Raw genomic sequence first — 24,158 nt, 5'->3', positions numbered from 1 at the left:
TATATATATATATATATATATATATATATATATATATATATATATATATATATATATATATATATATATATAATATATATATATATATCATTCAATATATATTATTTTGACTATCTTATTTATAGTGATTAATATAGTGTAACTATCTTGTTTATATTGTAAACCGGCGAAACTTTTACTTAAGACAATACACTGCCAATTAAGACAATGGCAACACTGACGAAAATATGCCCCGGCTTTAAAATTTTCATAATTAAAAAAAAAATGTATTAGAAAATCGATGTTTTCACGTATTAATACACGAACGAACAGTCTAGGGGCAAAAAAATTTCCTTTTGGTGCTGACTAACGTAATTCGACAGGTTGATAGAGCTGAGTCTCATTTATCGACTGATAGCCAAACCGTTTTATGTCGAAAATCTAAAGACAAGGGATAGCAGAACAATACATGTCAGAATCCTTATAAAAAAATTGATGTTCCAAGATGGATTTGCTCGTATTTTGACTCCCATTCTCATTTATTTCAGGAAAGGGGACTTCGGCCTAAGCTCACAACTCGACAAAAGGCCAATTCTTACAGCGAAATGTTCTTCCAAACTTCGGAAGCCCCTTCTAATAAGTAACTCAGAATAGCTTTGGGCTAATCGGAGTAGTTTTCCAAAGAAAATGTTTTAAGCTACTGTGTTAAAACATTAGATAAAACATGAATTTTTCCGAGGGTGGGGTGGGGGGTTCACACAAACAAAAAAACAACTAATAACGACAAAAATGTGCTTATATCCATTTTTGTTATATTTTTATGAGTCAGAAAATATTTGATGGACGAAGTGCCAATCCCGACGAAGTTGGCAAGGTTTATTTACCGCGAGAGAATTTTACAAGGAAGTGGTGGTCCAGATTAAAAACCGCTTCTCGTTCTACTCGAACATTTTCGCCTTCTCAGAACTACTTGACCCTGTTCAGGCCCAGGATCTGAATCCTCCTAGCCTGGCACCATTTTTGGAGAAATATAGCTTATCCTCCTGGTCCAAAAGTCTGATAGACAGAGAGTGGAGAGAGCAGAGCTCTGTAAGACAGCCAAATGGCGAAGATGCCAGTTCGCTCTCAGTAACTGGAAGCTTATATTTGCCCAGAAATACTCTAACGGCAAGCCAAAGTTTGGTAACCTGAGGCTTGTCGTTGAGTACCTGTACGCTCTACCGTTTTCGAACGTAATAGCGGAGAGACTGTTTAGTACTTTGAAGGACGTCAAAACAGACAAACGTAACTGCCTGTCGACAGTTACGATTAGTTCAACGCTTCAGACTAAACTTGGTATGAGTAGGCTTAAGGTGACACCTCAGTCTCTGGTCGTAGATGGGAGCATGAGGCAGCTACTGAAAGGCGTAGTTGCTTCCGCAACCACTACTGAAGCTAGTGCCGCTATCTTGAAATCGGCTTCTTTAGCGCGAGCTCGTCTGGCCCCAGAAAAAGCAAACAGTACCGTTGACGATCAGGATTAGCTGCAGTGTGATCTAGTGAAAATTCTGCCTGAGTTCTGTTACTCGTATTCGTAATTCTAGTTATAATTATGTGAACAAGTAGTTTTAGATGACTCTCAATAAAACCATTTAGTTTGCATAAGTTTTGTAAGAAAGAAACATTGTTCCTTGTTGATAGCTGATTTTGGAGTAATAATAAGTCTTCACCTTCCGGAATCTGGGTTCCCAGATTTTCCGAGATTTTTTTTTGAATTTCTTCTGCGATACTTCAAAATTCCGGAAATCTGGAAGTTCAAAAGCCCCTTTTTCCGGATGATTTTGATATACTTTCGGACCGGTTCATATTCGAGATGCAAGAAGAAGAAGACGTCAAAGAATAATCTGGAAGCCCAGATTTCGGAAGTTCCGGGAGGTGAAGACCGGACTTAAGACTCTAAAACATATTTTCGATTCTACTTTGTTCTGTCTCTCTATTAAATAAAAAAAACAAGTTTTTTTAACTGAAAGTAAGGAGCGACATTAAAACTTAAAACGACCAGAAATTACTTCGTATATGGAAGAGGCTGCTTCCTCATCAACGCCTCGCTCTTTACGCTAAAGTTTGACTCTTTCTCTCAATTCTTCTTTTTAAAACAGTAAAAAACTTTAGCGTAAAGAGCGGGGCGTTGATGAGGAAGCAGCCTCTTTCATATACGAAGTAATTTCTGGTCGTTTTAAGTTTTAATGTTGCTCCTTACTTTCAGTTAAAAAAACTTGTTTTTTTTATTTAATTTCTGAACGTTTTTGAATCAATGCATGTTTTGATTTTGGCTCTCCGCAGAGGAATAATTAAAACAAAATTTGCATTTTTTTTTTTTTTTTTTTTTTTTTTTTTTGGCTAAATGGCTTTCTCATAATTTTGATCGAATGATTTTGAGAAAAAAAAGAGCGGGGGAGGAAACCTAGTTGCCCTCCGATTTTTTGGTTAATTAAAAAGGCAACTAGAATTTTTAATTTTTTACGAATATTTTTATTAGTAAAAGATTTACGTAACTTATAAATTAGCTTACGTAAAGAACTTTTGTATTCTCATATTTTTATTACATATATGAGGGGGTTCGCCCCCTTGTCAGAACCTCGCTCTTTACACTAAAGCTTAAATTTTGTCCCAGTTCATTAAGAATGACCCCAGAATCACAAAAGCCGTAGAATAAATAGTTGAAATTACTAAAAATACTTTAGAGTAAAGAGCGAGGTATTAGGAGGAGCTGAGCCCCTCAAATGGGTAATAATTTCTGTTTGTTTTAAGTTTTAATGCTGCTCCTTACTTCCAGCTGAAAGAACTTTTTCATATTTACTTTTTCATTGTTTTTTCTAAATAATGCTAGTAAATCCTGCGCTCCCTTCATGGAGATTTTCTTCCCCCATGACAAATTCTCGATGGAAAGTTCCCCCAGCATATCCCCCTCTTCTTAACCCCTCCCCCAACCAAAAACAATCCTCCTGAAAACGCCTGTACACTTCCCAATAACCATTACTATATGTAAGCACTGGTCAAAGTTTGTAACTTTTTGCCCCTCCCACGGGAACTTTGGGGGAGCAAGTCGTAAGTCGGCTCGTAACTTTTGATGGGTAAGACTAAACTTGATGAAACTTATATATTTAAAATCAGCATTAAAATGCGATTCTTTTGATGTAGGTATTGGTATCAAAATTCCATTTTTTAGAGTTTTGGTTACTATTGAGCCGGGTCGCTCCTTACTACAGTTCGTTACCACGAACTGTTTGATTACTGACATTTTTACCACCAATACAACTGGTATGTGAGACAAAACAGCTGTTTAAAACCTCCTGATTTTTTCCCCGACTTAAAAAAAAACTCCCGATAATCTCCCGACTTTTTTGGAGTCGTTACTGATTTTCAGAAAAAAAAGTGGAAGCACTGCATAGTTCATAAAGTTCCATGGCTCGCAACTAAGAGCTCTGTAAAGATTACTGAGTAATTTTACGCGGATATATAGTAAACTAAAAGCTGGATTTTATTAATTATCACAGCAAAATACCTATATTTTAGTGCAGTTACAAGCTTATTGTTGTGATTAGTTGTAATAATTTTACTTGAAATTTGTATTGTCCAGAAAATAGTTTACTTCCAATCTTACCAAATTTTATTAAATTTGTGAAATGGTGTTCACGGTGACAATATTTTTTTCTTTCTAAAGTACTAAAAATCGAAAAAAAAAGAAAGCTTCTGTATGGAATGTTAACGTCATTTCCAAAGAGCACAGACAATGCATAAGTGTGGACACTGGCCCTTGCGCCGACAAACAAAAAATCATTAACACCATCTAGCGTTTGGCCTCTTTTGGCATTTTATTAATGTAATAACAAGCAAAATCAGGGTAATTGGCAATATTAGTATAGCAATAAGAGTCTGATCTAAGTCTCTGAAAAAAGCAGTGCTTCCACCATGTCGGATCTTTGCGACTTTGTCAGATATTTGGCCTTCTTGTCAGGAAAAAAATAATCGCTCATACGTCGGAGTTGTGTGAGATTTTCAGTAAAAAAAAAACAACAAAAAACAAGTGACATTTTTCTGAATTTAATTGTGTTAGTTTTTATTTTTATGGCAATTGGTATTAAGCAAGCGACATATAGCGATCGCAAATTCTGTCGGTCCCGGTTTTGCTACTTTAGGCACTTCCAGGTAAGCTAGGACGATAAAATTTAACAGGTGTATCAGGGGCCGAACCAGATTAAATTAGAAATAGTGTTTTTTTCGATTTGACCAACTGGGGGGGAGGGTCGGTTAATTCGGAAAAATAGAAAAATGAAATATTTTTAATCTACGAACAGGTGATGGGATCTTACTGAAATTTGATGTTTGGAAGGATATCGTGTCTCAGAGCTCTTATCTTAAATCCCGACGGATCTGCTCTGTTTGGGGGAGGGTTAATCCTGAAAAATTACAAAAAATCAGGTATTTTTAACTTGCGAAGGAGTGATAGGATTTTAATGAAATTTCATATTTAGAAGGACCTCGTAACTCAGATCTCTTACTTTAAATCCCGACTGGATCCAGCGTCATTAAGGGGGGCGGGGAGTTGGGGGGGACCGGAAATCTTGGAAACACTTAAAGCGGAGAGATCAGAATGCAAATTGATGGGAAGAATAAAAAAAGTCTAAGATACGTGACTGACATAACCGGAACGGATCCGCTCTGGATCCGGTGACATATGGGGGAGTTGGGGGGGGGGACCTAAAATATTGAAAACACTTAGAGTGGAGAGATCGGGACGAAATATGGTGGTGAAAATAAGCAGAAGTCCTAGATACGTGATTGACATAACCTGAACGGATCTGCTCTATTTGGGGGAGTTGGGGGGGAGGGTTAACTCTGAAAAATTAGAAAAAAATAAGGTATTTTTAACTTACAAAGGTGTGATCGTATCTTGATGAAATTTCATATTTAGAAGGACCTCGTAACTCAAATTTCTCATTTTAAATCCCGACTGGATCCAGCGTTATTGGGGGGGGGGGGAAATCTTGGAAAACACTTAAAGCGGAGAGATTAGGATGAAACTTGGTGGGAAGAATAAAAACATGTCCAAGATACGTGACTGACAATACCAGACTGGATCCGCCTTCTTTGGTGGAGTTAAGGGGGGAGGGAGTAATTTGGAAAATTAGAAAAAAATGAGGTATTTGTAACTTACGAACGGGTGATCACATCTTAATGAAATTTGATATTTAGAAGGATCTTGTATTTTAGAGCTCTTATTTTAAATCCCGACCAGATCCGGTGACACTGGGGGGAGCTGGAGGGGGAAACCGGAATTCTTGGAAAACGTGAAAATTGAGGTATCTTTATCTTACGAATGGGTGATCGGATCTTAATTAAACTTGATATATAGAAGGATCTTATGCCTCAGATGCTCCATTTTCAATTCCAATCGGATCCGGGGACATAGAGGGTTGGAGGGGGGAAACAGAAATCTTGGAAAACCCTTAGTGGAGAGATCGGAAAGAAACTTGATGGGAAGACTAAGCACAAGCTATAGATACGTGATTGACATAATTGGAACGGATCTGTTCACTTTGAAGGAGCTGGGGGATGTTGATTTGGAAAAATTAAAAAAATTGAGGAATTTTTATCTTAAGAACAGGTGACTGGATCTTAATGAAATTCGATATTTAGAAGGAACGCATGTCTCAGAGCTCTTATTTCAAATCCTATGTGCTGAAACTGTTTACAAATTTTAATCTTTTTTTCCACGGTAAAAAACTTTCGTTTCAGAAAAATCAAGTAGAGGTGGAGATATATCTGATAAAATTGAACATTAATTCGACTCTGACAAAGCAAGTGAATACCTTCCAGCTGAACATTAGTACTTGGGGATGGCAGCTCACGAGTCTATTCACACCTTGCAGTCAAATCCAAGTACAAAAGCAGACAACGTGAAATAAAAGTCATCTATGAATGTGCTCGTAAGTTATATGTGGAGGCGGTGAAGCAATCAAGCAGCCATTCTCATTTGCAGACTGTCTACGTCTACGTTGTTCGAAATCCTTGACCCTACGAAAGATTCGGACAAAGGTGCAATTGGAGTTCTGCAAAAGATTCTACAGAGATATAGTACACCGTCGTAATGCGGAAGAAAGAGTGTAGAAGAATGGCGGAATATACTGCTTTTTGCTCTTCCAAATGTGATAGATGTCTGCAACTTTTGGCGACATGTGGCTTCGATAAAAACTCTAAATGGCACCCAGAGATTCTTTAAAATAGTAGGTATTGTCCAGTACCTTCTGACCTTACCATTTTTGAGTGTTGTTGTGGAACGATTCTTTTCGGCCTTGAAAGATGTTAAAATAGATCATAGAAACTCACTCAAAAGTGTGACCCTTACCTCAATTATGCAGGCAAAGTCTAGCATGAAAAAGAAGAGACATGTGTTCCATAATCTAGAAGTCGATACTCCCCTCTTAAATCTACTCGAATTTGCAAAAGCCAACACGACAGGAGAAGAGTGCGTTCAGTGTAGTTAATAAAGTACAGTTAAAAAAGAAACAATTATGAAAGTTGGTTTTTTATTTGAGGAAAAAAAAGGAATTTTTTTCAATAAATTTCTATGAATTTTTAAAAATATATGAGATGAAAAGAATAAAAGAGAGACTAAATAAGGTGCGATTTTATTTTCTTTCTGAATGGTAAACATATATATGTTAGTATTGAGGGAGAAGGAGCCGTAGAACAGACAATGTAAAATCTTTTCAAGTGAAAAAAAAAATTTATGCAACGGAATAAAGTCAGATTTCTCTGGTCGGGTGTCGGAAATTTTTGACTTTTTAAATAGACCGGTTTCAAATCTGATAGGAACAAAGTAGAAGCACTGAAAAAAAAAACCCATGTCTATGGCTATGGGATTGTGATCTTCTAAGGGGCAACGACACTCTAGGCTGAGAAAACCAGTGTAAAATGTGCTCCAAACTTTTCTTAATTATTCAAAGGGAACTCCAAGTACCTTTTGCGGACACATAGTTTAAGAAGCAGAGAAATATGCTGTTTGGACAAATTCCCAGATCAAACAAAAAATTTAGTTGCTATAAATTAAGACAAATTATGTTCTATTTATAGTTTTGAAACAAATACAGTATATGAGGCCATCATATGGAGCAATTATAAAGCCTAATAATTGTTTGCTAAAATCATATTCATTTTTGATGTTTTAGCGTCAAAGTACTTCATCAGCACTACATGTTCATAGGGACATTGACCTTAAAACAATTATTAATGGCAAAACCAAGAAAATTTGGCAAGCAAACACTATATTATATTTGTAGAAGAACAGCATTATAATATTGCTATTTTAATATTTATTCCTCTAAATTACAAATGCGATGACTAAGTGGGATAATTAATTACACAACCATACCTCCTTACTTTACGAAAATGGCAGTTCTTAATTACGCAAAAATTTTTACACAAATAATAATTTAAATTTGTTACAAAGTACAACAAACTTGGAGCCAGATTATATCTCCATGAGTACGTTCTTCACCGAGTCTCAAAAGCACTCCAACACCACTATTCTCAATGCTCAAATTTTCAACATTCTTTGTTTTATGAATTGCAGGAATTAATGCTTCTAATTGAGTTAAACGTTGCTACCGACACACGGAAATGGATTTGCCAAACAGTTCGTGGTAACGAACTGTAGTAAGGAGCGACCCGGCTCAATAGTAACCAAACTCTAAAAAATTGAATTTTGATATCGATAGCTACATCAAAAGAACCGCATTTTAATGCTGATTTTAAATATATAGGTTTCATCTAGTTTAGTTACGAGCCTGAGAAAATTTGCCTTATTTAAGAAAATAGGGGGAAACACCCCCTAAAAGTCGTAGGATCTTAACGAAAATGCCACCATCAGATTCAGCGTATCAAAGAACCCTACTGTAGAAGTTTCAAGCTCCTATCTACAAAAATGTGGAATTTTGTATTTTTTGCCAGAAGACAAATCACGGGTGCGTGTTTGTTTGTTTTTTTCCCAGGGGTCATTGTATCGACCAAGTGGTCCTAGAATGTCGCAAGAGGGCTCATTATAACGGAAATGAAAAGTTTTAGTGCCATTTTTAAGTGACCAAAAAAATTGGAGGGCATCTAGGCCCCCTCCCACGCTCATTTGTTTCTCAAAGTCAACGGATCAAAATTTTTAGATAGCCAATTTGTTCAGCATGGTCAAAACCATAGTAACTATGTCTTTGGGGATGACTTACTCCCCCACAATCCCTGGGGGAGGGGCTGCAAGTTACAAACTTTGACCAGTGTTTACATATAGTAATGGTTATTGGGAAGTGTACAGACGTTTTCAGGGGGATTTTATTTTGTTTGGGGGTTGGGCTGAGGAGAGGGGGCTATGTTGGAGGATCTTTCCTTGGAGGAATCTGTCATGGGGGAAGAAAAAGTCAATGACAAGGGCGCAGGATTCTCTACCATTACTATAAGAAAACAATGAAAAATAAACATGAAAATGTTTTCTCAAATGAAAGGAAGAAGTAGCATTGAAATTTAAAACGAACAGATTATTACGCATATGAGGGGTTCTAAAAATACTTTAGCATAAAGAGCGAGGTATTTAGGAGGAGATAAATACCTTGCTCTTTATGCTGAAGTATTTTTAGTAATTTCAACTATTTATTCTACGGCCTTTCTGATTCAGGGGTCATTCTTAAAGAATTGAGACAAAACTTACGATTTAGTGTAAAGAGCGAGGTATTAACGAGGGTACAAACCCCCTCGTATACATAATAAAATATAACGTTATGAAAGTTTGTTACGTAAGTTAATTCTCAAGTTACGTATATTTTTTACTAATAAAAACGTTCGTTAAAAATTAAAAGTTCTAGTTGCCTTTTTAAGTAACCGAAAAATTGGAGGGCAACTAGGCCTCCTTCTCCACCCCTTATTTCTCAAAATCGTCAGATCAAAACTAAGAGAAAGCCATTTAGCCAAAAAAAGAATTGATATACAAATTTTATTTTGATAATTTATGTGTGGAGAGCCAAAACCAAACATGCATTAATTCAAAAACGTTCAGAAATTAAATAAAAAAAAAACTAATTTTTTTAGCTGAAGTAAGGAGCGACATTAAAACTTAAAACGAACAGAAATTACTCCGTATATGAAATGAGTTGTCCCCTCCGCAATCCCTCGCTCTTTACGCTAAAGTTTGACTCTTTGCCTCAATTCTACTTTTTAAATCAATTAAAAGCTTTAGCGTAAAGAGCGAGGGATTGCGGAGGGGACAACTCATTTCATATACGGAGTAATTTCTTGTTCTTTTTAAGTTTTAATATCGCTACTTACTTTCAGCTAAAAAAATTAGTTTTTTTTTTATTTAATAAGGTTCAATATCAGTTGCTATTTGTGCCGACAAAACCTGTTCAAGGAGAAAAGGTCAGATCATTATATCATCCAATATAGACGCAGCGAGAGTAAATGAAATCTCGAACAAAAGCAAATCTCTCTCTCTCTCTAAAAAAATTCTATTCTACTAATCCTCTCTTCCAAATTTTCAATTTGAGTCCTCAGACTACTTAGGGTCTGCTCAATTTTTGCAAACTTTGGATTAAACTCGAGCGTGATTGAATCATAAACCAGGCTAACTATCAGTTCACTAGCCTCTTTCAGTGACCTTGGATCTTTGAACTTTTTAGTCACTTTCTTTGTAATATTTTCCAGCACATCACTTCTTGTCTTCTCCAGTTGGGCTTCAGTTGCAACTAATTTGTCATAAATTGTGGTGATACTTAAAGAAACTGAGTTACACCCTAATTTATCACTTGCTTTCAGGGCAAAAAAAGTCTTAGAAAGAGCTTCATAAATTTCATGGGTATTATCAAGTCCCACAATTCCTTTTTTGACAGCAGGCATGGATGAATCTATCGTTTTAGGGTTGTATTCTTGAAGATTCGCATCTATTAACCTAAATTCATCATGGCTACCGTAACAAAAGACCAGATAAGTGGGCTTTCCGTGCGAATCCTTTCTTATTTGGAAAGTTCTCACAGGCCATAGAGGGTAGTTCTTGAATTTAGCTAGCGCAACATCAAACTGCTTGAAACGCTGCATCATTAACAGTATCTTATTTTTAGAAGTTGAAAAACAGAGCAAAAGACTTATCTTTAATTGAGGGCAGAGCCTCCCAATTGCATTCAAGTGGATTCCAATCCAACGTGTGTAAAGTCGGCCTAAAAGACTTTCCTGCATATTATTGCGTATTGCGTAAAAGTATCAGGGCCAATCAATCCTATTTTATGCTTTATTTTTTCTGTCCACCCCAGATTTCTTTCTGCTTTTAAAAGGGAAAGCTGACCTTAGCAGAGCAGGTCAATTCTTATTCCTCGCTTGCCCGATAATGAAAAACAAAATGAGTTGTTAAAATCCGAATGCAAAAGGCTTTTTGATGGAACTTGCAATTAAATACCTATTCAGTGTTGCACCTATGATTTTTCGAATCACGTTAAAAAACAATCTGTGGCCATCCATTTCGCCCAAGGTGTACATCACAGAATGCCTTGTCTGTCGCACAGTTCTGCCACGCTGGGCACGGTTTCCACCACGCTTCGTACAGATTCTTACTCACATAGCATAGTTTTTGCCACGCTTGACAGATTTTAACTGGTTCTGGAAAGGGGGGACCCTCCCTCGAAAAACATATATACCAGTGTCACATCTAAGACAACTTTCAGAGTTATAAAGGGGTCTTAGCTTTACAATTTCACTGTTCAAAATCTTACCCAGAGGGGCGAGGGCTGATTCTCCACCCTCCAGAATATAAAAAAATATGTAAATATATGTTGCTTTGTTAAAGCAATTTACTTCCGTAATTTGGTTTGGCACCTGGAAAATGAAGTCATGTTTTTGGCATATTAGCATATAAGACATTAAGCAGAAAAACTGCTTTTATTGTGCAAGTTACACATACCTTGCTTTTACGCCTAATTAATTCTGAATGACTCATTCACCTTTGTAAAACTGAGAACTGGATAGTTTATTTAAAACTTTTAAAGTGTTTTATTTCGAAATCAGAATCAAAAACAGTAATGTTAGAAATTATTTTTAGATAGAATTTGGAAAAACACTAGGATAACATTCTTTTTTTTTGGGGGGGGGGGCGGAGAAATACTAAACTATCTGATTAATTCTCCTAAGGATGTATCCAAACTCAACGGCATGCAAAACATTATGCCAATATTTTTGATAAAAAGTTTAGCTTTTTTTTTTTTTAAGTGGGAGAATTATAGAACAATTGGAGGAAAGCCTGTGAGATAATTTCAGTGTTTACGAAGTCTTGGGAATGGGAAGATCAACTACGTGGTATACTGCTAGAATGTTGAAATAGAACCGAGGTTCAGAAAACTTTTGAAAATATTCCACGTAATAACGGTATCCTGTTGACACCCTTTTAAGCTCATATCCTAGATTATCTGTAATAATAATAATTCAACTAAACGGTCAGCTATGTGTACACACATTGATGTACAAAAATGTCAACTTTTCAGGGAAAACCAATTTTAGATCACTTAGCAAATAGGTAATATAGGCAAATAGGTAAGAATGAAAATTTGTCACTTTCATTTCTTTTTCCTTGTATTATGTTTATGAATTGATTTTTTGAAATTAGTTTATTTGTATGTTCGAATTGGTTAGAAAAGAAATATGTCGCATAATATATTATTTTTTATTGGTTGTAAGAGGGGGGTGTCACTTTTCTTTCTTTCTTTTATTTATTTTATTTAAATTTTTGTGCCGGATCTCTGGGGTCCCGTATCGCCTGTCTTGACTTGACTAATGGTGACAATTCAAATTTAAACAAAATAAGAGTTTTTCCTTCTAGAACTGAGAGTGCACCCAATTTCTGTCACTTGTTGTACATGTGAAAACTTAACGTATGCTACACATTTCCACCCCACTTGGTAGAATTTCCGCCATGCTCGACACAGTTTTCGTTGGACATGGTACAGTTACCGCCGCGCTTGGTACAGTCTTTGCGACGCTTAGCAGAGCTTCCGATGTACTTGGTATAGTTTCCACCACGTTTGGCACGCACCACCTGGTACACGAGATTTCTGAATGCAGGTGCCCCCTCCACTGGAACCGGAATCTGCATGACTTGGAGGTTGAATGGTAATTTCCTTACTGCCCCAAAAGGGAAACCAAGCGGAAGTTTCTATAGTCGAGAAGCTAAAAACTTACGCTGAAAAATAAAATTAAAGTTTCATAGCTTGGAGCTATTAATTTCTGGAATTCGATCGGCTCTTTGAAGGAAAGTGTGTCGGGTGGTTGTCAAAGCTGATAGATTAAAATGGCAACGAAATTTTATTAAGTTTAATTTCTTGGGTCAAATTTAGTAAACATTTTTTTAAATTCTCATAAATGGGAATAAAACCAAACAAATTGACTCTCGGTTTTGATTTTGCTATTAAATGATAAACATTATAAACTACGGGGGGATTTTCTTTTTATATCAGATAAACTCGAATAACGTCTAATCGGGAAAAAAAGAAGTAAAAAACACCAGGTCCAACTAATTTTTAATACCTTTGACAACTTCTTTATAGATTGTTTTTGATATACGTACTAAGAGGAGTTTTTTGGCTTTGTGTTTGGATCATCCTTTTGAATATGGTTGCACATCTATAATTCCTTACTGTTTAAAAATACAACCAGTGCATAAATTTTAATTCAGTTGTTTTATGGAATTTTTACCATTCAGTACACTAAACTTTAACTCAGAATTTTCCTTACCGCATGTAGACAAAATTCCGCACAAAAAATTTCAAATGTTTATTATTTAATGATACCACAGGTTTGATAGGAAGATGCTTAAAAAATGGTGTCTATAGTTTGTCAAATTATACGAAGTATCAAACCCCATCAACAGTTTCATGGAAATTAATCTCGATTTTTCCACTTAACAAATTGCCAGAGGAGTTTCCCAGTCAATAAGTCACATCGTTTACATTTTTCACTCCTAAATTGTAACAGTCTTCATGAACCCCCTATCCCATTTAAATAGTTTTTGTTGTGACTATACCCTAAACCTTTTAATTACATGAAAATTCATAACCATTTGAAAAGTCTGCGGAGATTTAAAACAAATCACTTTAGTAACTTTTATTGTGCAGCACACCAGCTCCGTAATAAATTCATTTTTTTAGCAAGCGACTAAGAACTGTTTTGTTGTTTTTTTTCACCAAAGATGGGAGGAAATACTCTTAATACCATTCCTAAGATATTAGACAGTCAAAACACTGTAATTTGCATCTGCAGAAGAATCTTAACCTCTTACGAAAAATTAAGCGATAAAAACCGGTTTTAATTTCAACAAAGCACTGAAAAAAAAAACAACACTTTAATTAAAAGAAATTCCAAATATTTCGTCCCCACGTCCGGGAACATTTTACCACAACAACAAAAGAAGTAAAAAAATAAATATAAAAATAACAGTTGTTTTTTAAAATAACACACAGAAAAAAACGAGTGTGCATTTATTGGTGTTTTTTTTGTTTAATTTTAAAAATAACTGTTTTTTCTTTTAGTTAATTTCCACCCCCCCCCCTTTTTTTTCCGTTAGACCTAAGCACCTAAGACCTAAACACCCTTAAAAGTCATAGAATCTTAATGAAAGTCACAAAAAAAAATACTGCTTCCCTCAAAAATACGGCCTGAAAAAGGGCCGAAAAGGGTCTTCTTTCCAATTGGCTTGAAACTCAAAGGGATAGCCCTAAATGTGATCGGCATAAAAGCTGATATATCCTTACTACTATGCTATGCATCCGTATTAAAAGTGTGCTTTAATCCCATTTATTTATTTTTATAACAGATTTTGGCAATTTATTTAAATTATTGCTAAAAAGTATTTCACGTCAGAAAAAGAGACCAAATTTACCGACCTTTTTTTTACCATTGTATAATATAACAAAATTTGCAAACAAATGTTGTAAACAAATTTTGATCCAGTTGAGACAATGTAAAACCTATGGTTTCTTTTGTAGAGGTATTCGCCAGTTAAACGAGTGATATCATACCTTTTATGCAAGCAAACTCTTTGTATCTGTGATCTTGCTTAAATATTTTTCAACACCTTCACTATTAAAAAGAGACAAATGGCCCTAGTAGGGTATTAAATAAAAAAAAACTAGTTTTTTAAATGAAAGCAAGGAGCGACATTAAAACTTAAAACGAACAGAAATTACTCCGTATATGAAAGGGGCTTTTCCTTCACAACGCCCCGCTCTTTATGCTAAAATTTTTTACTGTTTTAAAATGTAGAGTTAAGAGAAAGAGTCAAACTTTAGCGTAAAGAGCGGGGCGTTGAGAAGGAAAAGTCCCTTTCATATACGGAGTAATTTCTGTTCGTTTTAAGTTTTAATGTCGCTCCTTACTTTCATTTAAAAAAGTTGTTTTTTTTTCATTTAATCAAGTATAAAAAGTCATAGACGTCTAATTTTCATTTGCCATAGATTTTATTCATCTTAAATTTTATCTGTCCTGGAGGCAGTCTACTATCAACCTTTGTCAATCGATTTGGTAAGTACGAGAATAAATGCACGTGAAATTTTTATTTTAGCAATAAAATTTAATCCGTCCTAGATCTTATTTATTCTCAATTTTATTTGTCCAGAAGGCAGCCTAACATTCTTTGATAATAGCTTGAAACCACATTTGTCCGAACTATTTTTCTGTGATGACTTTTGATTTGGATCTTTTCATGACCAAATTATAATCCGTAACGTTTCTTTTTTTATTTTGTTATAAAGTTTTTTTTTTTATTGTCCCGGATTTTATTTATCCCGGAGGACGTCTACCATCTAATTTTTTATTTTCATTTTACAATTAAACTTCGCTTGTCCTAATAATTTTAGTTGTTGTGGAAGAAGCCTAACATGCTTTGACAATAGGTTGTAGTTACATTTGCCCGACATTCTTTTTATGTAGCGACTTTTTTGCTTATGGATAGCCTAATTACAGATAGTATATTTTCTCTCTATTTTTTTTTTCTTAATAACGTTATATTTACTAAAATTTAATGTCAGTGCAAAGCAAGGTAGCTAATACATCTTCAATTGTTTACTCGGGCTACGTAATAAATTTTACAAATCAAACAAGCAAATATTTTTTTCTTAGAAATAAAACGAAAAACTTTAAAAAGGATAAAATAGCATACACACGTTTTTATCGCTTCTAAACAAAGGAAAACAAAAAGGCACAGGCGACTCTAATTTTCAGAATATAAGCTTTACGAAAACACATTATAGGAGATTACAATTAACGCCCCAGGGTCAAGATTCAAAGGTTGGCTCCGTTTCAATATCGACACGGCAAATCGGACATCGCTTATTGCTTGCCAGCCACCGGTCAACACAGGGAATATGATAAATATGCATACAAGGCAAACGTCTGGAAAAAAGAGTAGCATTTATATTAGTAATTTACTTCAACAGCAATATTTACTGTTACTTAAAAAGAAGGTATTTATGAAAGAAGCAGATCTTTTATTCTTTTATTAAGTCTGTGGCAAGGCTTGTATATAAAAATAACAAGAGCTAATCTATGTACAAATATATTACCAAGGGTTTTTTTTTACAGAGAATATATTACACAAGTATACACATTATTCAGAAACAAAGAAGAGAGCATATCCACCATATTTTCTTGTATTTTGCAATGAAAAAGGAAGTTGGAACAAAGATGGAAAATTGAGCCCTAAAATATTTTTTGAAGCTTTATGCGCACGCCCCTTCCCAAAAAAGAAAACCCATCGACCTCGCCCTAATACTTAGTTATTCTTATTAATTTAGAAAAAAAGTTCTAAATACTAACCCATCGTTTAACTTACAAGGTTGACAGCATTTAATTTAACCATCGTTTAATTTATAAAGATGGCAGTATGACATATGAGATTGGGAGACTATGTATACATAGCTTTAACCGATTTTCCGTTTCAGATTTTACACTCCATAACATTTTAGCCAAATCGTTCTTTTGTCCTAAAGAATGCAAGAAATCGGTTCTCCACTGTAAAATGATTTCTTTTCTTTTCTTTTCTTTTTTTTATTACAAATAGATACTAGAAATTTTACTTCCCTTCAAATCTTCGATGGTATTACAATATGTGATCAATATACAATCTCCCCAGAAAAAAAACTGAAAAAAAAATGACCATAACAAAAATAGCCAATAAACATTTAACCACAACCAGCTTTCTCGGTAAAAAATTATTACAGCAAAAAATTACAAAATTACAGAAGTAAAAAAAAAGAACTTGAAAAAAATAAAACAAACCGAATATTAAAAAGTCACCTTGACACTATAGCCCTAAAAAGGTGACTGGAGGCCATAGATTTACTATCCGAAAAGATACCAAATAACATAGAAAAGACACTGCACACGCGATCCGGTAACAACCACTACGTATTGAACGTGAATGACGACAATCAACGGAGCTATTAGAAATGAGGAGCTACAAAGTCAGTTTTCCCTGCTTTATACATGTTAGGAAATCTTTCCTGACGGCATGGAAGAAAATGGGCAGGGTATTCGCAAAAATAAATGTTGTCTGTAATTTAGCATTAAATGCTTTGTCTATAATAATAGTTTAGACACCCTCTGTACAAAAAAAGCATCATAGAGGAGTTAATGAAGAAAGAAAAATAGAAAAGCGAAAAACACACACGTAAAAACACAAAAAGAGATAAAAATGAACTATAGGTCGAACACTAGTGATATATATTTAGTTCAGAATGCACGCAAGAGGAAAATCAACAATTCTGTCGCAACTCAGAATTTGGTGGAGAGTATATCTATTTTTTTTTTACATATTTCAATCACCCCATAGCGCCTAGAAATGTAACAGTTTCGTATTCAAATGGGTATACATAGAAAATATTTGCAAAACCAAAAACTGCTGAACAGATCTGTTTACGCTTCCTTTGAGAAAATAATCGCCACACTGGTATCAGGAAAAATACATGCGGCGCAAGAAATGAATTGTAAAGCCGACCCAGTGTTCGTTTGTCAAATTGGCCTTTTACCCTAGCAAGCAACCCATATGATTTTCTCAGTTTCTCCTTCAGCGAGTTTATAATAAGTGTTCTAGTAGCTTTAATCGAACTCCCAAATGGGAGACCAAGATACTTGAGTGAAGAAGACGCAAATACAGTAGTAGGACCAACTTGAATAGCCGCATTTGGGGATTGTTGGGAACCCGAATCAAGAACAAGAAGTTCTGCTTTAGAAGTGGCAACTGAAAGTTCGATTCCGTTTAAAGTAGCGCAAACACTGTTTACAGCTTTCTGTAACCTTTGGAGGTCATCAGACAGAAAAAAATATCATCCACATATGACAAATGGCTTGCATCTACATATGGCTCAATTAGATATGGCGGTAAATGGCGAGTAGCCGAACGAATAGAACTATTAAAAATCACAGGACATTAAGCACTGAACCTGGTTTTACTCCACGACGAACATTAATACGGTTACTCACATGGCCTCCTACTCGCAGGCGAATTGATGCTTTTCGATACCATGTCCACAGACATGGACACATGAAAGGGTCCACACCACTTCTTAGTAGAGATAAAATCCCTTGGGAATGTAGAATCTTATCAAAGACTTTAGATATGTCAATAGCACAAACGTAAGGATTCTTTTTTGAATGGTTGGAGGAGGAGCGTGCGTAGCTGTGTTGGCCTCAGGCAACTTGGTGCTGCAGTGAGTTATTAGTAGTAGTAGTTAGTAGTAGTATGACGTTAAAAAATCACAAGAAAAGCTGCGTGGGGATTTTGGACACGAAAACCTTCACGAAACCCAAACTGTTGGTCCTCGTGGTCACACTTATAACTAATTTCTCTATATAATATCTTTTCAAATAGTTTTTCTAAAACTGAGCATACTATAATTGGTCTATATGAATCACATAAGTTTGGATCTTTATTTTTCTTTGGGACACACGTTACAATACCTTCACACAATGCATCTGGTACATATTGTTGAGCAACCAATGCCTGAAACAATTTTGCAAGGTGTTCAAATAGTTTAGGGGCTCCATGAATCAAATGTTCACGCTGAAGACCATCAGACCCTGGTGCTTTTCTACTCTTCAGAAACTGAATCAGAGCTTAAATTCGTGATGGAGTGATTGCAACAAGGTTACGAGTGTGGTCGAGTTTTGAAACATGGTTTTCTAGGATTTCTCGAAACAAAAAAGTTAAAAAAGCTTTCTGTAATCACTAAAACTGGATAGAGCAAGGCATAGAAGTGTTTGCAAAGGCAGAAATGAAATACAACCATATTAATAAAAGTCTTAGAAAGAAAATAACATACCTAACATCTTGTTCTTCTTCAAAATCAAAAAGACAAATTGTGCATTCCTCAGTATCATCCGATACCTGAAAGATAATGAAGAAGTTAAAAAAGTCTACGGCTCATCGGAACTTTCGCAAGGCTTTTTTCGTTTTTATTGAACTTTATAATCAGAAAGTTATTTTTTTGAAACAGTAGCCTACTCGATCAAGATTATCACGACTAACCCTGTTATTTAATGTTAATTGTCGAATTTAAGGGCTTATGGGGATAACACATACTAAGAAGCCCTTGTTACCAAAAAGAGTATCCGGTGATGGTGAAAAAGGGATAGAATTGAAAATGGAATATAGAAATAGAATATTCAACATTAGAGCTTGGTAAAAAGCTAGACATGCAATTAATTAACATTTCATATTATTGAAATCACTTATTTACAACTACAGATAAATTATAAAGTTTTAATTGTAGCTAATTTATTTCTGTATTTCCAATTCCAATATACTACTATTAGATATGCTACTACAAATAGAATATTCAACATTAGAGCTTGGTAAAAAGCTAGACATGCAATTAATTAACATTTCACATTATTTAAATCACTTATTTACAACTATAGATAATTACAAAGTTTTAATTGTAGCTAATTTATTTCTGTATTTCTAATTCCGACATACTACTACTACTAACAACTCAGCGCAGCAAAAAGCCGGCAGAGGCAAACACAGCCCCGAAAGCTGCTCCTCCATCCCAATCTATTCAAAAGTTCCCTCTTTACGCCCTCCCAAGAAGTCCCAATGTCCTTTAAATCTTTTCTTACTACTTCTTTCCACCCCATTCGGGGATGACCTGCTTTTCGTTTGGCCGAAAAGGACGATCTTTGGTAATCTGTCCCCCTTTCTTCGTGATGCTATGTTTCTGTTTTAGGCATTGGAATTTATTGTTTCCAATCACCGATTCCCGCATTCTCATGCTTAACTTTACGACATTCGATACAACACATGATCGAGTGAGTAATTTGTTCCTGCACCCAAAAAAGTTGCCAAATGTTATATAGTTCCAGAAATAAACACAGCCATGGTGACAATTATAATCTAGCCCTGCGTTCTCATTCCCAAGGGACTGCTTATCCGGCTCACTCAGGGAACGAGTCATTGAAATAAGCACAGATCAAGACAGAGAAAGTACACATGGCATGTCAGCTGAAACGCTCAATTGAATTCATAAGTATTAAAGCAAAAGATAATCAAAACTAAAATAGGTAAATAGAATTGAAACAAAAGGGCTGAACATTAATGGCTGGACAATATTTCCTACTCTAAAATTGTTTAAAACATTTTGACGGCTGTTTTGCTCAAGAGCCCTAGCTTTTTGGAGGTTGTCGATAGTGAAAAAGTAAACAGAATCCAAAAGAACAAAAACAATACGCGCCTTTCTCATACATAAGGCTAAAAATAATAAGTAAAAAAAAAACTGTTGCATTCAATTCATCATTTCGAGAAACAAAAGCCTGAAAGGTTTTGAATGAGGGAGGAATAAGACTCTTTTTTTCCATTTGTGACTTGTTCCCTGACTATCTTTTATTAATGGATCCCCTCTGCATTCAGGGATATACATATATGCCGCAATGCATATCTCATACGATCAAAAGAAAAGCATAATAACACAAAAGGGTAAATATTAAATTACTAAAACAGGCAGTTCAATCATTCATTGAAAAACATCATTTATGCTCGTGATGAACCTGGCAGCAGGCAGATCACAAGAATAACATGGCTGTCCCATATGTATACCTGGACCTCTTTGAATAATGAAACACAAAATGATGCTTTATTCGACAAACTCAAATTTGCTTGCGTTTTTGATATGTAAAAACAGCTATCGTTTTGAAAAAGAATACTACCTTTTCTACTTTCCTAGGAACTTGTCTCAAAGATTTACCTTCAATTCCAAGAAAAACGAAAGACATTAAAGTATTTTTCTTTCTCTATATTAAATAAAACAAGAGCTAAGAGCCCATATGGCACTTGTGACGGAAGAGCCGGATGAGCCAAGAGCTGTAGCAGAATTCTAAGAATCAGTAGATTTAATTAAAAGGAAAAATTAGAGGCTTAATGCCAGGCGGGATTTAAAATAAGAGCTCTGAGACACGAGCTCTTTCTAAATATAACAAGAGCTAAGAGCTCATATGGCACTTGTGACGAGGCGAGAAGAGCTAAGAGCCAAGAGATCATATGGTATGAGCTCTAACAAAATTCTATGAATCAATAGATTGATTTAAAAAGGAAAATAAGAGGCTTAATGCCGGTCAAGATTTAAAATAAGAGCTCTGAGTCACAAAGTCCTTCTAAATATCAAAATTCATTAAGATCCGATCACCCATTCGTAAGTTATAAATACCTAATTTTTTCTAATTTTTCCTCTCCCTTTTGCCCCCCCCCCCCAGATGGTCGAATCTGGGAACACAACTTTATCAAGTCAAATTGTGCAGCTCCCTGACACGCCTACCAATTTTCATCGCCCTAGCACTTCCAGAAGCACCGAACTCGCCAAATCACTGAACCCCTCCCCCCAACTCCCCCAAAGAGAGCGAATCCAGTACGATTCTGTCAATCACGTATCAAGGACATTTGTTTATTCTATCCACCAAGCTTCATCCTGATTCCTACACTCCAAGTGTTTTTCCAAGATTTCCCCCTCCAAATCCCCAAAATGTCAAAAGATCTGGTCGGGATTTGAAATAAGAGCTCTGAGACATGAATTCCTTCTAAAAATCAAATTTCATTACGATCCGATTATCTATTCGTAAGATATAAATACTCTAATTTTCATGTTTTCCAAGAATTCCGGTTCCCCCCTCCAACTTCCCCGAATGTCACAGGATCTGGTCGGAATTTGAAATTAGAACTTTAAAGCACAAGATCCTTCTAAACATCAAATTTCATTAAGATCTGGTCACCCTTTCGTAAGTTACAAATACCTCAATTTTCAAAATTACCCCTCCCCCCAATTCCACCAAAGAGAGCAGATCCGGTCCAGTTATGTCAGTCACGTATCTTAGACAGGTTTCTATTCTTCCCATCCAGTTTTATCCTGATCTCACCGCTTTAAGTATTGTCTAAGATTTCCGGTCCCCCCAACTGCCCCCCCCCCAATTACGCTTGATCCGGTTGAGATTTAAAATAAGATATCGGAGTTACGAGGTCCTTCCAAATATGAAGTTTCATGAAGATCCGAACACTCCTTCGTAAGTTAAAAATACGTAATTTTTCTTATTTTTCAGAATTACCCCCCCCCCCGCAATTGAGCGGATCTGTTCCAATTATGTAAATCACGTATGCAAGACTTCTGCTTATTTTTCCAACCAAGTTTCATCCCAATCTCTCCAATCTAAGCGTTTCCCATCATATTAGGTTTCCCCACCCCAAACTTCCCCCAATGTCACCAGATCAGGTCAGGATTTAAAATAAGAGCTTTGAGACACGATATCCTTCTAAAAATCAAATTTCATGGAGATCCAATCACCCGTTCGTAAGTTAAAAATACCTCATTTTTTCTAATTTTTCAGAATTAACCCCCCCCCAACTACCCCAAAGAGAGCGGATCCATTCTGGTTATGTCAATCATGTATCTAGGACTCGTGTTTTTTTTCCACCGAGTTTCATCCCGATCCCTCCACTCTAAGTGTTTTCCAATTTTTAGGTTTCTCCCTCCCAACTCCCCCCCCCCCCCCAATGTCACCAGATCCGGTCGGGTTTAAAATAAGAGCTCTGAGCCACGATATCCTTCTAAATATCAAATTTCATTGAGATCCTATCACCCGTTCGTAAGTTAAAAATACCTCATTTTTTTTTTATTTTTCAGAAATACCCCCCCCCCAACTACCCAAAAGAGAGCGGATCCGTTCCGTTTATGTCAATCATCTATCTAAGACTTGTGTTTATTTTTCCCACCGTGTTTCATCCCGATCCCTCCACTCTTAGTGTTTTCCAAGTTTTATGTTTTCCCCTCCCAACTCCCCACCCCTATCACCAGATCCGGTCGGGATTTAAAATAAGAGCTTTAAGACACGATATCCCTCTAAACATCAAATTTCATTGAGATCCAATCACCCGTTCGTAAGTTGAAAATACCTCATTTTTCTAATTTTTAAGAATTACTCCCCCCCCCCAACTGCCCCAAAGAGAGCAAATCAGTTCCAATTATGTCAATCATGTATCTGGGACTTGCGCTTATTTTTCCCATCAAGTTTCATCCCGATCCCTCCACTCTAAGTATTTTCCAAGATTTTAGGTTTCCCCCCTCCAACTCCCCCCAATGTCATCAGACCCAGTCGGGATTTAAAATAAGAGCTCTGAGACACAATATCATTCCAAACATCAAATTTCATTAAGATCCAATCACCCGCTCATAAGTTAAAAATACTTCATTTTTTCTATTTTTTTCGAATTAACCGGCCCCCACTCCCCCCAGATGGTCAAATCGGGAAAACGACTATTTCTAATTTAATCTGGTCCGGTCCCTGATACGCTCGCCAAATTTCATCGTCCTAGCTTACCTGGAAGTGCCTAAAGTAGCAAAACCGGGACTTTAGGTTTCCCCCCTCTAGCTCCCCCCAATGTCATCAGATCCGGTCGGGATTTAAAATAAGAGCTCTGAGAATGAATATCATTCCAAACATCAAATTTCATTAAGATCCAATCACCCGCTGATAAGTTAAAAATACTTCATTTTTTTCTATTTCTTGCGAATTAACCGGGCCCCCACTCCCCCCCCCCCCAGATGGCCAAATCGGGAAAACAACTATTTCTAATTTAATCTGGTCCGGTCCCTTATACGCTTGCCAAATTCCATCGTCCTAGCTTACCTGGAAGTGCCTAAAGTAGCAAAACCGGGACCGACAGACAGACCGACAGACCGACAGAATTGGCGACTGCTATATGTCACTTGGTTAATACCAAGTGCCATAAAAAACAAGTTTTTTTAACTGAAAATAAGGAGCGACATTAAAACTTAAAACGCACAGAAATTACTTCGTATATGAAAGAGGCTGCTTCCTCATCAGCGCCCCGTTCTTTACGCTAAAGTTTAACTCTTTCTCTCAATTCTTCTTTTTAAAACAGTAAAAAACTTTAGCGTAAAGAGCGGGGCTTCCTCATCAGCGCCCTGTTCTTTACGCTGAAGTTTGACTCTTTCTCTCAATTCTTCTTTTTTAAACAGTAAAAAACTTTAGCGTAAAGAGCGGGGCTTCCTCATCAGCGCCCCGTTCTTTACGCTAAAGTTTAACTCTTTCTCTCAATTCTTCTTTTTAAAACAGTAAAAAACTTTAGCGCAAAGAGCGGGGCTTCCTCATTAGCGCCCCGTTCTTTACGCTAAAGTTTGACTCTTTCTCTCAACTCTTCTTTTTAAAACAGTAAAAACTTTAGCGTAAAGAGCGGGGCTTCCTCATCAGCGCCCCGTTCTTTACGCTAAAGTTTGACTCTTTCTCTCAATTCTTCTTTTTTAAACAGTAAAAAACTTTAGCGTAAAGAGCGGGGCGTTGATGAGGAAGCAGCCTCTTTCATATGCGAAGTAATTTCTGTGCGTTTTAAGTTTTAATGTCGCTCCTTACTTTCAGTTAAAAAAACTTGTTTTTTTTTATTTAATTTCTGAACGTTTTTGAATCAATGCATGTTTTGATTTTGGCTCTCCGCAGAGGAATTATCAAAACGAAATTTGCGTATTTTTTTTTTTTTTGGCTAAATGGCTTTCTCATAATTTTGATCAAATAATTTTGAGACAAAAAGAGAGGGGAAGAAGCCAAGTTGCCCTCCGATTTTTTTGTTA

The 24,158-nt window shown here is 36.0% G+C and overlaps 1 protein-coding gene and 1 long non-coding RNA gene across 2 annotated transcripts in view; one reads left to right on the top strand and one right to left on the bottom strand.

Moving 5' to 3' along the window:
* Positions 1-24,158, bottom strand: part of LOC136030382 (E3 ubiquitin-protein ligase ARK2C-like) — a 99,698-nt gene that overhangs the window by 53,486 nt on the left and 22,054 nt on the right. Inside the window, exons 5-6 of the mRNA XM_065709309.1 lie at positions 18,354-18,418; positions 15,186-15,426 (exon numbers count right to left, since the gene is read on the bottom strand). Of these exons, the coding sequence (XP_065565381.1) occupies positions 15,309-15,426; positions 18,354-18,418 (183 nt within the window). The 3' untranslated portion in view covers positions 15,186-15,308. Of the gene's footprint in view, positions 15,427-18,353; positions 18,419-24,158 lie in introns of the transcript that reaches the window.
* LOC136030383 (uncharacterized) overlaps positions 1-24,158 on the top strand; it is a 43,939-nt gene that overhangs the window by 17,988 nt on the left and 1,793 nt on the right. Inside the window, exon 2 of the long non-coding RNA XR_010618269.1 lies at positions 11,861-12,150. This is a non-coding gene — a long non-coding RNA (uncharacterized LOC136030383). The remainder of the gene's footprint in view (positions 1-11,860; positions 12,151-24,158) is intronic.

Source organism: Artemia franciscana, chromosome 8 (genome assembly GCF_032884065.1).
Source record: "Artemia franciscana chromosome 8, ASM3288406v1, whole genome shotgun sequence".
NCBI classification, from domain to species: Eukaryota; Metazoa; Arthropoda; class Branchiopoda; order Anostraca; family Artemiidae; genus Artemia; species Artemia franciscana.
This window is presented reverse-complemented; position numbering and strand designations above follow the sequence as displayed.